A 14,207-nucleotide genomic window follows, 5' to 3' on the forward strand; every position below is an offset into this window, starting at 1 on the left:
TATCATATAATATTACTAGAAAATAAAAGTTAAATTTTTTTTTAATATATACATCAATAGTTGGGGGTGGGAGGATTTGAACTCGGATGTCTTGGACATCTGTTGGAGGCACCAAAAGATACCAATTAAGCTACAAGGCACTTGGTAAATTACTCTTTTTAATTCTTCTATCATTCACTAAATTATACAACTTCAGAAAAATTACAGCCATAGATAGAGATCATTATCGCATGTCCATAGTCTTGCTTTGTAGGGGTCTGTTCCATGATGAATACTATTATATCATCAAGTTAAGACACCAATTATTTTTTGAAGTAAGCAAGATTCAAACTAAAGTTCTTTTTTACAACTGTCCCATAATGCGAACAGAGCCTACTGAAAGTGAGAATGAGAGAGAGATGATGTATTCTTCTCAAGTTCAATAACTACATCATCTAAGTTGATGCTTCTTCCCTTCAAAAACTTGGAGTACCATTTTGCAGAGAGCTTGGGATATCTTTTCAAATCCGGGTCATCTAAATCCACATAGTTTATGCCATAGCTTGATCCATAGCCATCCAATAACTCAAATACATCCAGGAAAGCCCATACGAAGTAACCTCTTGTGTTTGATCCATTCCTTTAAACAAAACAAAAAAAAAATGAAGTAAGGAAAAGGAAATTCAATTACTTGAGATTTTTTTAAAAATAAAAAATGCTATACGCTATCAAATCAACAATTTGAATAGAGGTGTAGAAGGGCACTGATACAACATAGTTCTATTTCACACGAAGAGCCCAAAAAAATTGTTTATATTAATATTTTAAGTACCTGGATTTCATCAAATCAAATATTTTTTTCTTAAACGAGATAAAAATGTTTATGCAAATAGTTAAAACTCAAGCTGCAACTATGATTATCTATTGTCTACATTCGTAGTCTCATACTATAAATTATGATCGTGCATGCTGGAGTTTGACTAATGCTAAACTAGTCGGATGACTTTAAGCCATTAAAGACCTTGGACTATAATGGTCATATGCTTATACTGGATATAATAGTTACTCTGTTAAGTGTGGTGATAGTTCATTAGGAGACCATATTTGTCTCAAGTCGACCTAATTTTTTATTTATGAACCTTATGAATGGTTCCAAAACCATGACTTGAGCATTTGAGTGAATTCATGAAGGGCCATCTAGGCATTGCAAAAGATTTGACTGGCACCATTTTTTTAGAAAACCTACAATTCCCTCATCCACCATCAGAAAATGGACCACTACTTTAGGAAGATTTTCTATCAACTCATGATGAGGATCAAATGTCACGACACAAGGTAAGCGCTAGCTACATCTATAATACACCCTAAAGAATTAATCAGGTTACATTTAGGATTCATCATAATGAGTCATATAGCACAGATGGACCTAGTAAACATTTATTGAGGGACTCAACTCACACCTGTGAAACACGCTCTATATAGTCAAATCCAATCCATAATCTAGGGTATCATAATCAAGTCAAGCAATTTTTCTTCGTTGTATGTTTTGTCTCCATGTTTATCTTTTGGGAAAGAGAGAGGAGGGGGTAGGAGAGTTGGTCTTGCAAACAATGAAACATCTTGATTTTATTTAGGACGACCACTTCCAATGGTGCTTTGCATCTTAAAAATCCTTACATTCCCTCCCGGAAATGAGTGGGGTTGAGACAGCAATATGGAAGACATACAATTGGGAAACATTAGCAAACGGGGAGGGGGAGAAATATATCTATTATTCTACATTGTATTGAATATAGAAGTTGAACATCTGATCACATCTTTTTATTAAAAGAATGACCTGCTGTAAGCCCAATATATGTTGGACTTGGCCCCCACAATGGTCATAGAAGGAATTTTAAAATCCAATAATGGTCCTTTGCTAGGAAAGGTTTGAATGAAGTATGCATACCTCAATGCATCAAGCACACTTCCAATGTATGCATGCATAAAATTCACCCTTGCAATGTCGTCCAATGTTGAATTTCTTTGCATCCGCTGACCTAACAAGACGTCCCATACCAAGTTTGACCAATTAGAAATAAAACATGATGAAAACATTGAAAAGACATTGCTTGATGAGCATTACAACCCAACCCTACCCTAAATCCAAGTAAAAAAAAAAAAAAAAAAAAAAGGAAGAAAAACAAAGAAACAAAAAGGTGTGTCATGGTTAAAGGAGCAACTAGTTAAGTGTGTGTGTGTGTGTGTGTGTGTGTGAGAGAGAGAGAGAGAGAGGGAGAGACCATTTTCATAAATGTAGACAGGAGGGTTTCCATAAACTTGCTTGAAAAATTCCAGCACTGCTTGCAGATACGAGGGCATAATAGGAAACTGAGTAAAATAAGGCTGATTAGTGAAGGGTAAATGATACAAACCAACTCAATCATATGTCCACACAAAAAAAAAAAAAATTGCCTTATCTGTAGTTTATTTTTCAAATCTCACCTCAAATGCTGATGGGCTATCCTGAATTTCTGCAACCATAAAATCAGAGATATTTCTGTTCATCTTTCATAAATTACAAAGACTAGCAGAGGTTTATCTGAAATGAAAGACTCACTTGGTGGAGTACATGAAAAGCAATGTAATACATGACAATTTTTAAAGGGCTGGCATGTGGAACTAGAAAGAAATTAAACCACGGGGAAAAACTAACTCAGTGGACTTGACACAACCATTGATTGAAAACAGTTCTTAATTTGTAATGACAATAGGTAAAGAAACTTACGGATTAGCTCTATTGCTGCATCCATGAGGAAGTCTCTATATGCCATCTTCAGACTGTTGGAGTTGTCTTTGACATACATATTGTTGTAATGTACTATCCCTATGAAGTCAAATGAACCGTTTACCTGTTTGGATTCATGATCTGTGAAGACTGGCATTCTAGCCCCCACATTTTGCTTCATTATATTGGGATAGTCTCCAAAAACCAAGGGATCTAGAAACCTGCAATACAGAGCAGGTGCACTATAGTAAGAAGATTTGAATAATCAAGTCTCATTTCAACATAAACTTTATTGGGAGAATTATCATCACCCCCCCTATTATTACCATTCTTTTGGCCCACACAGGATGGACATTAACATAGGCAGAATTAGAATGAGATAAAATGAAGTTCAACATGTAGAGGCACCATGATCTAAACAAGAAATGGAGAATGGAGAAGAGAAAAAATGGTATCATGTTTAAGATTTATTATTTACCAGCCATATTGGAATGCAATGGCCCTTTGGGTTGCAATTGCATCTTCTTTTGTGTCCGTTAGAGGAACAAACCCCCACATATAAATGCTGAGACCTATAAATCCATGGTGTTTTTTCTGCATCATAACATGGGCTCTAATATCCATAAACATTTTCCTTCACAAATAAATTTCTTTGTATATTTAAAATTACAAAGGGAAATCATATATTTATATCAAATATTTACTAACTAAAAGTTTAAACTGAAGGCATAGCTAAGACTAAATTGGGATCCTGGAGCAGTATATTGTTTCTAGATGTCACAAGCGTAACATATGATGACAATATTGACGCATTGATATACAACAAATACATATGCTTAATGGAAATTTTTAGATGATACCTGGTACTTCTTATGGTACAATCTTGCAGCTGAAGCATGTGCCAACAAGATATGATGAGCTGCCATGTATGGCTCAGTTGAAGAGTTACCTCTAGAGCAGTATCCAAATGGAGGAGAACATCGTTGAGGCGGCGCAAATCCTAAGTCATAACCTCCTGTGACGAACACATTGGGCTCATTAACGGTAGTCCAGTATGAAACCCTATCTCCAAATTCTCTGAAGCAGACCTCTGCATATTTTGTGAAGTCTCCCCTGCATCCAGATATAAATAATTCAATCATACTGACCACCCTATGCTGTACTTGGCATTAAAAATTCCTCCTAAGCACAAAAGGAAATTTTTAACTAACAAGAGTTAAGAAATATACACTATCTTTCGACTAACCCATCCTCCATACTCATCTTCAAGTGCCTGAGGAAGATCATAATTGGTTAATGTAACATGTGGTTGGATCCCTGCATGATCAAGAGACAGCAAAATTTAGAAGAAAAAAAAAAGTTCCAAGGCATGGTTAGCTCAGCAATTTGGGAATGCTAAGCAAACTGGATTATATTAGCTTATGATGGAAATTTGGCTTTAACCATGGTTGACTAGTTCATTGATGAGATTGTTGTAATATTGTAAACCCTTGGGATTGATAGGCCCTCTTCCATCTGAAAGAAAAAACATGCGCACACAATTACTTGAATGTAATGGCTCTTATATAATTAATAGATCATACTTGGGTGATCATACTTGGGATTAGTCTTGACCATGAGATGGAAAATCTATAGGCATCAAGGCCTGTGTCCACCATGAGTTGCACATCTTCCTGCAAGGGATACAAGAAAATTTGTGATTCAAACAAAACTAAGATGGTATTTGTTGGTTCCTTTCCTTTCTTATAATCATTAGAAGTTATATCATGAAAGGAACAATTTCTTTCTTTCATGAATCATTCATAATAAAGACTTATTGATCAAGACATACACACCTTATATTTATGATACCCATCACATGCCACATCTCCAGTTGCTCCACCAGCTTTCCCTGAAATTTTGAGAAGAAAATTTTTATGATTGTGTAATTTTTCCTATATATATAAATATATCTTTACCATCATCAGTCTTCCAAACTGATGAATCTCCACCAAGTGTGGATTCAGACACAAGGGCTCAATGTTCTTGGACCTTTGGCACCTTGATTTTTTTTCTTTTATTCTTTTTTTCAGTGCCCGCAGTGCGGACACTTAAAAGTTACGTAAATTCATATTCAAACTTTAACAATTGAAAAGATTGATGACCAACCCCATGATAAAGGAGCAGGGATTAGTGGACTAATAAAATATGCCCATCTTTAGATAATTACATATGCAACTTGATTTATATCATACAAATTAATGGCATTTGTTTTGGCTTTCAAACCATAAAAATACGTATCTATATAATATCTAAAGTTTGAAGTGTAGCATTTAAGGTTTATTTGGGTACGGCTTATTATTTTGCTGAAAACAATAAAAATAATAATAATAATAAAGTTACTGTTCATGCACATTGCACTGTTCACATGCCTAAATGCACTGTTCATGCAAGAGGTGCTAAAAAAAAAAAGGAGGAGGCGACCGCAGGACATGAGAAGCGCAAAACGCACTTCCCAAACACTCACTTAATGTTACAACGCTCTTATTGAACCGTAGTGTTTTGGTCCACTTTTGTCCAATCCATTTATGTGCACTTACTTAAGAATGATAAAAGATAGGCTTTTGTTGAAATTACCTATTGTAAATCCGAATTTATTAAAAATACAGATCTCAACACAGATGCCAAAGTGTGACAAAGATTTGAAGATCAAGGAAAGTTAACTGTTCTAAATATATTTGAAGAGGGTAAAAGAGCAATGGTAGGTCATCAAGAACACGTTTTAAAATACCCTCTGATATCTAAACAACTTTTGAACTACAAAATCAAATAAGAAAATACAAGTGTATGTATTCTAAATTGTTCGGGAAACAACTCAAAAATGTATTGGCAAACTAAATAGTGTCAGAATGATCTATTCATGCCAAACTTTAAAATATGGAAAAGAAAAAGAAATACGGATGCTCTAATTACTATAATAAATGAAGTGCCCAAATGAATCAAAATCTTAATATAAAAAATTTTATGTAAAATAAAACAAACAAAGAATAAAAGAACACACTGACCAGCGTGAGCATATGTATCCCAAATGCTTGGAGTCCTCCCATCTTTGTTTGCTGCTCCCTCCACCTTTTTTTTTTTATATCAATGGATATATATGTACGTAATTTTAAGAAGAAAAAACAAAAAAAAAAGACAAAACAAAACAAAGCATAAGCATATACACCAGACTTTACATACAAACCCATTCGAGTTCAAAAGAGAGAAGAAAATAAGCCTCAATTAGTCAAGTTGGGGAAGATTGACTAAAAAAGTTAGTACATCTACCAACTAGGAAAGCTTACAACAGTCAGATAATTTAAATATGGATATTTCAAGTTCAAAAGCTCTAGCCTAAACTAAAAATGCCACACAAGATCTACCATGGTCTTTGAAGTCAAGGATATGGTTTTTTTTTTTTTTTTTACTTCAGATTAAGATTCTCTAAATTTCTTAAAGCTTCCATGAAGTTTTTAAACCATTCATGATTAAATAAATTATTCATATTTTGCCTTCTTATCAATATCCTAAATGGATACTAATATATTACTAGTCTACGTTTAAATTTTGATGACGTGAAAAAAACTGAGCCATTCAATTTTCTATGAATGATTAAGATTTTAAGAACTTTGGAATTAATAAAAAGGTGTGAGCTTTGGTACTCAGAAGTGAGAATTTTGTGTACTCAATATGACCTTTTTCATCGTGGAGTTGCCAAGAACTCAGGTCTAGAGCATCTCACTCACCCTCAACGAACACATTCATAAATCATTGGTTAGCAATTCAACATAAATTCTCTTTTTCTTTTTTTCTAATTTTAGCTCAAAATATGGACTTGGGTCTTCATAGTTTATAGCCAACAACAAGATTTATAATTTAGACACCATGCAAAAATGAAAGATTGACTGACCTGATAAGCTGAGGTGCCTGAACCAAAAACAAAGCCAGGTGGAAAGTCATCCCTACTAAATTCACGTGAGTTAGGGCTAGGGACTCCCACTGAGAAATTCAGCACAAAGATTAGCAAGAAAAAGAGCCTCAACATTTTCCAGCTTAATGCTTTTTAGCTTTCACTCGTATAATAAACCGTAAAGTCGTTCTTTCTGGTTTTTATTTCTCAGAGAGAGGGAGAGAACAAAATCATTTGGAGCCTCTGAATGATGATAATTTATTTACGTCCAGACAAATGTGTTACCTTAATTGATGCATTAAACATTTGCCACGTGGGCTTCCAAGAACTCAGGCATGCACAGCACGACAATGAGACATATAAGAATATAGGACAAAGAAACCATCGTCGTTTTGGCTTTCCCAAAGTCCACAATGTCGTATAAGTAATTGAATTGAATTGGTGGCGGTTTTTAATTTTGCTTAGGCTAACCAAACTTTTTTTTTTTTTTTTTTTTTTTTTAAATAGGAATTTTCTTAAAGCCAAAAAGGCTAACCAGAAACAGTGTAACATCGATACAAAACAAACCAACTAAAAGTTTGTTGATTACATCATCACACATCCTTGGTGCGATGGTCACTCCACAAATATAATTGCTTGTGAAGTGTAGAGGGCAAGAGTTGGGATTCAAGTCTCCAAGAAAGAGTTTCATACACATATACACTTAGATTATGTTATAATAGAATTTCTATTTTGTATAAAAAAAAAAAAAAAAATTGTTTGTGGATTACAAAAGGAACAATATCAAAATGTACAAAAATCTATATCATTGTTTGCCCCTTTTTGTCAAAATATCAACACCCAAATTTCCTTCACGGTGAGTAACAAGGTCCACTTCTCTAGCATGTGGTTGGATAACAAGAAAATTGTTACTTAAAGGCTAAAAGTTACATTCTACAATTAGGAGGGAAATGCTAAGGTCATGAAACTTCAGACCATCTCTGATGCCCAAAGCTTAGCAGCTAAGGAGATGACTAGACTTATTTTCCTTGAGAACCCTTCTACCCAATTTATCTTTTTTGATCTATGATTAGACCAGACTGCAATTTATAGAAGCATATCTAATATCTTACATTGGTTGATCATTACAAAATGAATTCTTCTCTTTTAAAGGAGAAAAGTAGCAAAAACAAATTCATAAAATAGTTGCTAATTAACAAAGAAGATAAGAATTAGTATCTTGCTAATTGTCTATCTCTTATTACATAATCTTACTAAAGTAGTTTTCCATAAAGTAGTTTTTATTCTTTGATATGAGCTAACACTTTGTTTTTTGTAAAAGAATCCACAACGCGCTTTTCCGTCCCCTCTTAGTAACTTTCACTTTCTAGAAACCAATTATACTTTGCCATGTATTACAAAATGCAAGAGTTATTCCATCTTAAACGTAATGAAGAGGGTACACTTGTTTTGATGAGTCCAAATTTGCAATAGGCACAAAGAAAGAACTCAAGCTAATCAATATCTGACAGTTCACTTTAAACCAATGGAACAACGAAGGAAAGCTTCTTCTTCTTTTTTCTAAATTTTAAAAGTTATGGGTGGCGCACCCAGGGCAGTTCCAATGTGGACAATGATTTCTCTGTCATTATCGCATAGAGGGTAATAGTCTACATTGTACAGTGATAATTTTCCTATAGTGGAGAAGAATGAAGATGTCTGATAGCTAATCTATCATGACCTAAACAGAGAGGTTTTCACAGGTGGAATAGCATCCACACAATAGATCCAATGATCATTGGACCAAATGTTGGGAGAGTAGACCTCTCTCAAGTGCTAGGTGATAAGCATTGCTTGACTGTGGAACTGTATATCGAAAATTTGCCATTTTGGGATCGAATCCAGCTGATTTATCTAAGATCGTAAGTGGTGTTAAAAGATATTCTGTGTCAATCCTACCTGCCTTGTTGAGTTATTCAGATGTTAACGTACGCATAATTTTACATGGAATTTTTTTTCCACATCTCTCTCATATACATTTCATTGAATAAGTTGAATTGAAAAGTTACCATCTTGTGATTGTTTTTTTCTTGTATTTTTGCACGGGCGCTTGGTGATACGGATTACCAAACCAAAGCTCAATTAAAATCAGATTGCATAATTATTGAAATATCCAAGATTCAGCATGCTTAAATTTATTAATATATTAAAAAAATTATTTATTAAAAAAAAAAAAAAAAAAACTTGAATATGGTCAGGTTTTGAAATTGAATTCTACGGTGCCGCCCCAGTGGATTTGATGGTTTGCTAGTTGAGAGAACGCATGTGCAAAATCCAGTCACTACTAGTGGACAATTCTGTCGCTAAGATAAGATGTGAAATATAAATAAAAAACAATACTTCTCTAACAATCTTTCAATTCCTCTCATTGCTTACCTTCCCTATCAAGAAGCAAAAGATGTTTGACCTTATTTTTTAAGGGAAAAAAAGAACATTTGAGCATAGTTTTAGACCAAGAGGCAATAGTCACTAGCTTGGAGGACCCCAGAAGCATTTTCTAATACCAAAACATTTTGTTATTTTAACGTTTCCAATATCCTATTACATGACATGAGAGACTAAACTAGAGATCCAGAGAATGGGGCGTATTTCCTGTTCAATTCATAATCAATTCACTGAGACATACATATACCAATTGCACTACCCCTTGGGATCGATGAGATTAAGAATTGTACAAAACCAGCAGTCGATGTTAACAGCCATGCAAGTACAGAGAAGGCTATTTAGCAGAATATCTACCAAAGTTTTTTACCCTATTAGTATTTTGTCTTTAAGAAGCTAGAATTAAGCAAGCAATAACGCCCTGTATCTGTATAAGGAGTGACCAAAAGTGCTGAATAGGAGAACATACCACTCAACCCAAGTTGGGCTAATAAGATTTTAAAGCGGTTCTAGCAGAGCATTTGTAGCAGTGGGGCTAAATAGCTATATAGCTATTTTAGCTCCACCAAAACACAAAAATCAACCATAAAGCAATGGAGCTAAAGGTTTTTTTTTTTTTTTTTACCTTCATTGCTACAGTGCACAATTATCTATGGCTGCGCATTGTAGTTGAGAGCTAAAAAAAAAAAATTATTCTCCAACCCGGATTAAAGTAATATACATTTGTTTATTTTTTTTATACTCTTTTATTCTCACCATGCCTCTCTCCCAGTGTCACTCTCTGAAGCTTTCATCTATCAAAACTCTCTCAAGCTCACTCTCTCAAACTCTCACCTCTCTGTTTCACTCGCAGTAGTGGCCCGACTCATCCTCAACGTCACCAACCCACCAGCCATCCCAAGCCGCCGATCAACGTCGGTGGGTGGCTAGGTTCGTCGGCATCGGTGGGCTATGGTGTGGTTGAATAGTCGGCGTCGGTTGGGTTCATCGGCGTCGACGTGCTGTAGTGGGTCAATGTGGTTCGTGAGTGGGTCGCTAGGTTCAATATGGTGTCTGTGTAGGTGGTTTTGAGGATAGATCAATGTGTTTGTGGTGGTGGCTCGGGTGGGTTTCATGGTGGTGGGTGTGGGTGTTTCCTAGTGGGTCCGGTGGGTGTGAGCTTGGGTTTTTTTTTTTTTTTTCTTTGTTGTGGGCTGTGGTGGTGGTTGTGGTTGTGGTTGTGGCTGTGATGGTTATGTGTAGTAAATATATTATTTTATTATAATGAATATATTATTTTATTGTAGTAGATATCTTATTTTATTGTGATATTTATATTATTTTATTACGTTGAAAGCTAAAATAGATCCACTGCTACAGCATGTGTAGGTAAAATAAATAAAATAATTTTTTGTGATGCCAAATAGTTAAATTTTTTGCTCCAATGGACTTATGCCTATGAAAACTCCCAGCAACAAACGCTAGCTTAACATCTTTCAAGAGCTGTAATAACCTGCAAAAGGGCATCTCCTTCCTTTTATTAGCCCTAACAAACAATGAAGGCATTCGTATTCTTTGGCATGGTGCCTAATCAAGGGAAAAGAAATGGTAGGGAAGGCTTAAGAGTTAAGGCGGTATCAACCTAACCACAGTTTTAAGATCTTAATTGTACTGGATAATCAAATAGAATCCACTTTGTCAACACTCAATAGTAAATTAACCATGATGTAGTTCCATTCAGAGCTGTAACTCTTTCAAATTGTGAATAAATAAATAAATAAACACCAGTATAGAGCAGGAAAGACTAACTAATACAAAGAAAGGTCTCTACACTCCCAGAAGAGTCATGAAAGCATAAGCAGACAAATGAATATATATCTGTAAGACTGTAACCAGCTTCATGTACATACCACTGCTCACCACATCCACCGCATCAATAGACTACATGCTGAATAGAAATGAGCAGAAAAACCAAGATAGTCATTTGAGTCATTTGACTTACCCAAATATAGTGAAAATCACCTGAACCCGAGGTTGCACAATAGCGTGTCTACTGGGATGAAAATGAAATCTCATTCTCCTAAGCCAATCAAGAACCAAATTGTGATACCACCACATTAAATGCACTTTTAGTCCTTTTCTCAACCTCATTCTCAACATTTCTAGGATCCCCATCACAAGATTATCTTAGCAAATACAATAGACAAACAATAAATTGCAAAGGTAGCACAAAAAGGAATCATTGAATTGCATACAGAGTAACAAAAACAGTAAAATGTTATCTGCACAAGTTTTACATGTATAAATCAAAACCACAACAACCACACACACACACGCTATCACATTCATTGTGTTAACATAATAATCTAATAAGCCCATCCCAACTATGATTCATAGTTGATAACACAATCAATATTAAATCCCAGAGTCCAAATTGAGTCTTCACCAAACCTTTAGTTACAAACCACAAACAAGGAATCTAAATCAAACCACACATTCCTTTATTAAAACTCAAATCCAATATAAGAAACAGTTGATAAACATAACAACAACAACAACAGCAGTAGAAACAAGCATAACAAATCAGTGAGGACCCTAATGAGAAATGAAAAGAAACCACCAAAGCAAGCATAGAAACACTTGGCCATGCCATCAAGTGTACAAAGGCCAATCAGTCCAGGCACCAGAGACATGTCCATTCTCACAAACATAAGCTCTGACCACAGGCTCCCCATCATCATGGTACCCAAAAAACCGTCTCAAACAAAACGCGGAATGCAAATCCCAAGTCTGTTTACACTCACAAAACGCGCAATTCAAATCAACCCTACTCCTATTCCCATCGTTGATAGTCCTCCAAACCCTGGACCTCTTGAAATTCTTGAAAATCCCTCTGAAAAGCATGTAGTTCCGCTTGTCCTCAATGTGAATACACCCTGGCCAATCACAAATGTACAAACAATCATCGCGGAACTGCCTAGCCAGTAACTTGCTCCCTTGCTCTCTGCTCAGATTCCAAACCCCAGATGCCAAATGCGACCTCATCGACCGACATTTCTTCCTCCTCTTCGACACCCCCGAATATTCAGTCCCAACCTTAACAACCCCAACACCAACGCTGTTACTATTGTCAACCGCATCAACTGGATTCATCGTACTTTCTGTCTTCCTCCTCTTCGATACCACCGAATATTCAGCCCCAACCTTAATAACCCCAACCCCAACACCAACGCTGTTACTATTCTCAACCGCATCAACTGGATTCATCGTACCTTCTGTCTTCCTCCTCTTCGACACCACCGAATATTCAGTCCCAACCCCAACCCCAACACCAACGCTGTTACTATTCTCAACCACATCAACTGGATTTATCGTACCTTCTGTCGAACCTGGGACATCGTAAACTGTGTCAAAGTAAAGATCGTCAAAGAGAGACCAGGAACAACTATTGCTAGATGAACTAGCTTCGTGGGTTTGAGGTGTATTATTAGTATTAGTATCAGTATTGTTGTTGTTGTTGAAGGTGAGAGAGTTTCGGAAAGTTTCGTCGGGGCCGAGCTCACGTTCGAGGCCGAAATCGGAGTTTTCGAGGAGGACACCGGAGTGGAGGAGGCCAGGGCAGCACACGGCGAGTTTGTGAAGGGCGGCCCAGCCGCCGGGCGGAGAGGTGGCGGTGGCGGAGGAGAGGAGGTCGGAGACGACGGAGGGGATGCTGGTGGTGCACTTGTTGCGCCAGCAAACGTTGCGGATCAGAGACGAGAACTTGGTGGAAACACAAGCAACTCGAGCCCAGTTTCGTGGGTCATCTTCAAGCTTGAAGAATATGTTCAGAACGACATCGTCTGAAAGCTTAGCGAAAACCGTGTCCTCCATCTTTGAGAGAGACAGAGAGAGAGAGCTGTAAAATGGGTTTGGTAACGGTGGAGATTGAAGCTTTTGTGATTTTTTTTACTTTCCTAGAAGAGAGACTCTTTATTCTGAGCTTTACTATTTTTTATTTTTTAGTTTTTTTTGGGATTCAATTATGAGTTGTGAAAGTTTGAAACTTTTCATGGACTAGATTTTTTTGGTTGTTTTTTTTTTTTTTTTTTAGCTTTGTGGTTGGTGGTGGTGGAGATTGAAGAAGATGGGGAAAACAGTGATTTGCTATGAGGGTGCCGCGTCAGCTTGGAACCAAGTTATGATTTAATTTTGATTATTTACATTTATAGTAACCTTTGTGCTTTTCATTCTTTGCAATGACTCATAATTATTTAAGTTCAATGTAAGTGATGTGATCATATGACTTATGGAATCAAGAAAGATTTACAATGCTTAATCTTATCTTATCTTATCTTATCAGAACAGAATAATAATTTTAGTTCCTATTTGACTATTTCCATTTAAAGTGATTGGTGATCTCCAAAATTTGCATATTTAGCTGGGTAAGTAAATTTTGACTGTAAAACTTAGAGTTTATGTTCAAGCATTTAATTTAACTATAATGAATTTAATTTTCTTTAGAAAATATGGCAATGATATTATTTTATTAGTCAATGTAATGATATGTTTAAATATAATTAAAAAAAGAAACCCAATACATCATTTCTTCCCGTGTGTGTGTGTTAAAAATACATAGGTTATGTTTGGTAACAGGTTTTGTTTTCTATTTTCAAAAACTTGTTTTTGGGAATATAAAGAAAAAATAATTTTCTTGTATTTTTGAAATCAAAAATATGTTTGGTTAGTTGAAATTAAAAAGATAATTTTTTGAAGAAAAAAATAGAAAATACTAAAATATGTTGTTATTATGATTTGAACTTTAATGCTAACTCATTAAATGAGATAGATTCATTAAATTAAATATATGTTTTTATTGACTTTTGAAAATTAGAAACTGATCACCGCACACCCTTGGTGCGATGGTCACTCCACAAGTATAAGTGCTTGTGTTGTGTGAGGGGTAAAGGCCGGAGTTCAAGTCTCTAAAAAGGAACTTCACACACATATACACTTAGATTAGATTGGAGTAGAAATTTTATCTTGTATCAAAAAAAAAAAAATTAGAAACTGAAAACAGTTTTTTGCATGTTTTCAATTTCCTTCACAAATTAAATTTTGAGAATAGATTTTGTTTTTTGTCCATTTTGGATT

At 35.5% G+C, this 14,207-nt stretch overlaps 2 protein-coding genes across 4 annotated transcripts; both read right to left on the reverse strand.

Moving 5' to 3' along the window:
- Positions 1–141: 141 nt before the first annotated feature.
- LOC112024795 (beta-glucosidase 11) lies at positions 142–6,867 on the reverse strand. 3 transcript variants are annotated; one of them, XM_024057435.2, is made up of 13 exons: positions 6,675–6,857; positions 5,791–5,854; positions 4,582–4,637; positions 4,344–4,419; positions 4,190–4,261; positions 3,976–4,063; positions 3,607–3,859; positions 3,225–3,340; positions 2,747–2,967; positions 2,464–2,492; positions 2,262–2,349; positions 1,928–2,018; positions 142–619 (listed from the first exon to the last, which is right to left on the reverse strand). In XM_024057435.2, the coding sequence occupies exons 1-13, from the start codon at positions 6,807–6,809 to the stop codon at positions 373–375; spliced, it is 1,536 nt and encodes a 511-aa protein (XP_023913203.2). In that variant the 5' UTR covers positions 6,810–6,857; the 3' UTR covers positions 142–372. The 3 variants fall into 3 exon arrangements, with proteins under 3 accessions (XP_023913203.2, XP_065633544.1, XP_065633543.1); XM_065777471.1 differs by having other exon boundaries at positions 506–619; positions 2,464–2,518; positions 6,675–6,867; XM_065777472.1 differs by lacking the exons at positions 5,791–5,854; positions 6,675–6,857 and adding an exon at positions 4,705–4,821.
- Positions 6,868–11,554: 4,687 nt separating this feature from the next.
- Positions 11,555–13,145, reverse strand: LOC112024790 (phytochrome A-associated F-box protein). The gene has a single exon (XM_024057427.2). It carries the CDS (start codon positions 12,945–12,947, stop codon positions 11,727–11,729), a length of 1,221 nt encoding a protein of 406 aa, XP_023913195.2. The 5' UTR covers positions 12,948–13,145; the 3' UTR covers positions 11,555–11,726.
- Between the last annotated feature and the right edge of the window lie 1,062 nt (positions 13,146–14,207).

Source organism: Quercus suber, unplaced genomic scaffold (genome assembly GCF_002906115.3).
Source record: "Quercus suber isolate HL8 unplaced genomic scaffold, Cork oak 2.0 scaffold_156, whole genome shotgun sequence".
Lineage (NCBI taxonomy): Eukaryota > Viridiplantae > Streptophyta > Magnoliopsida > Fagales > Fagaceae > Quercus > Quercus suber.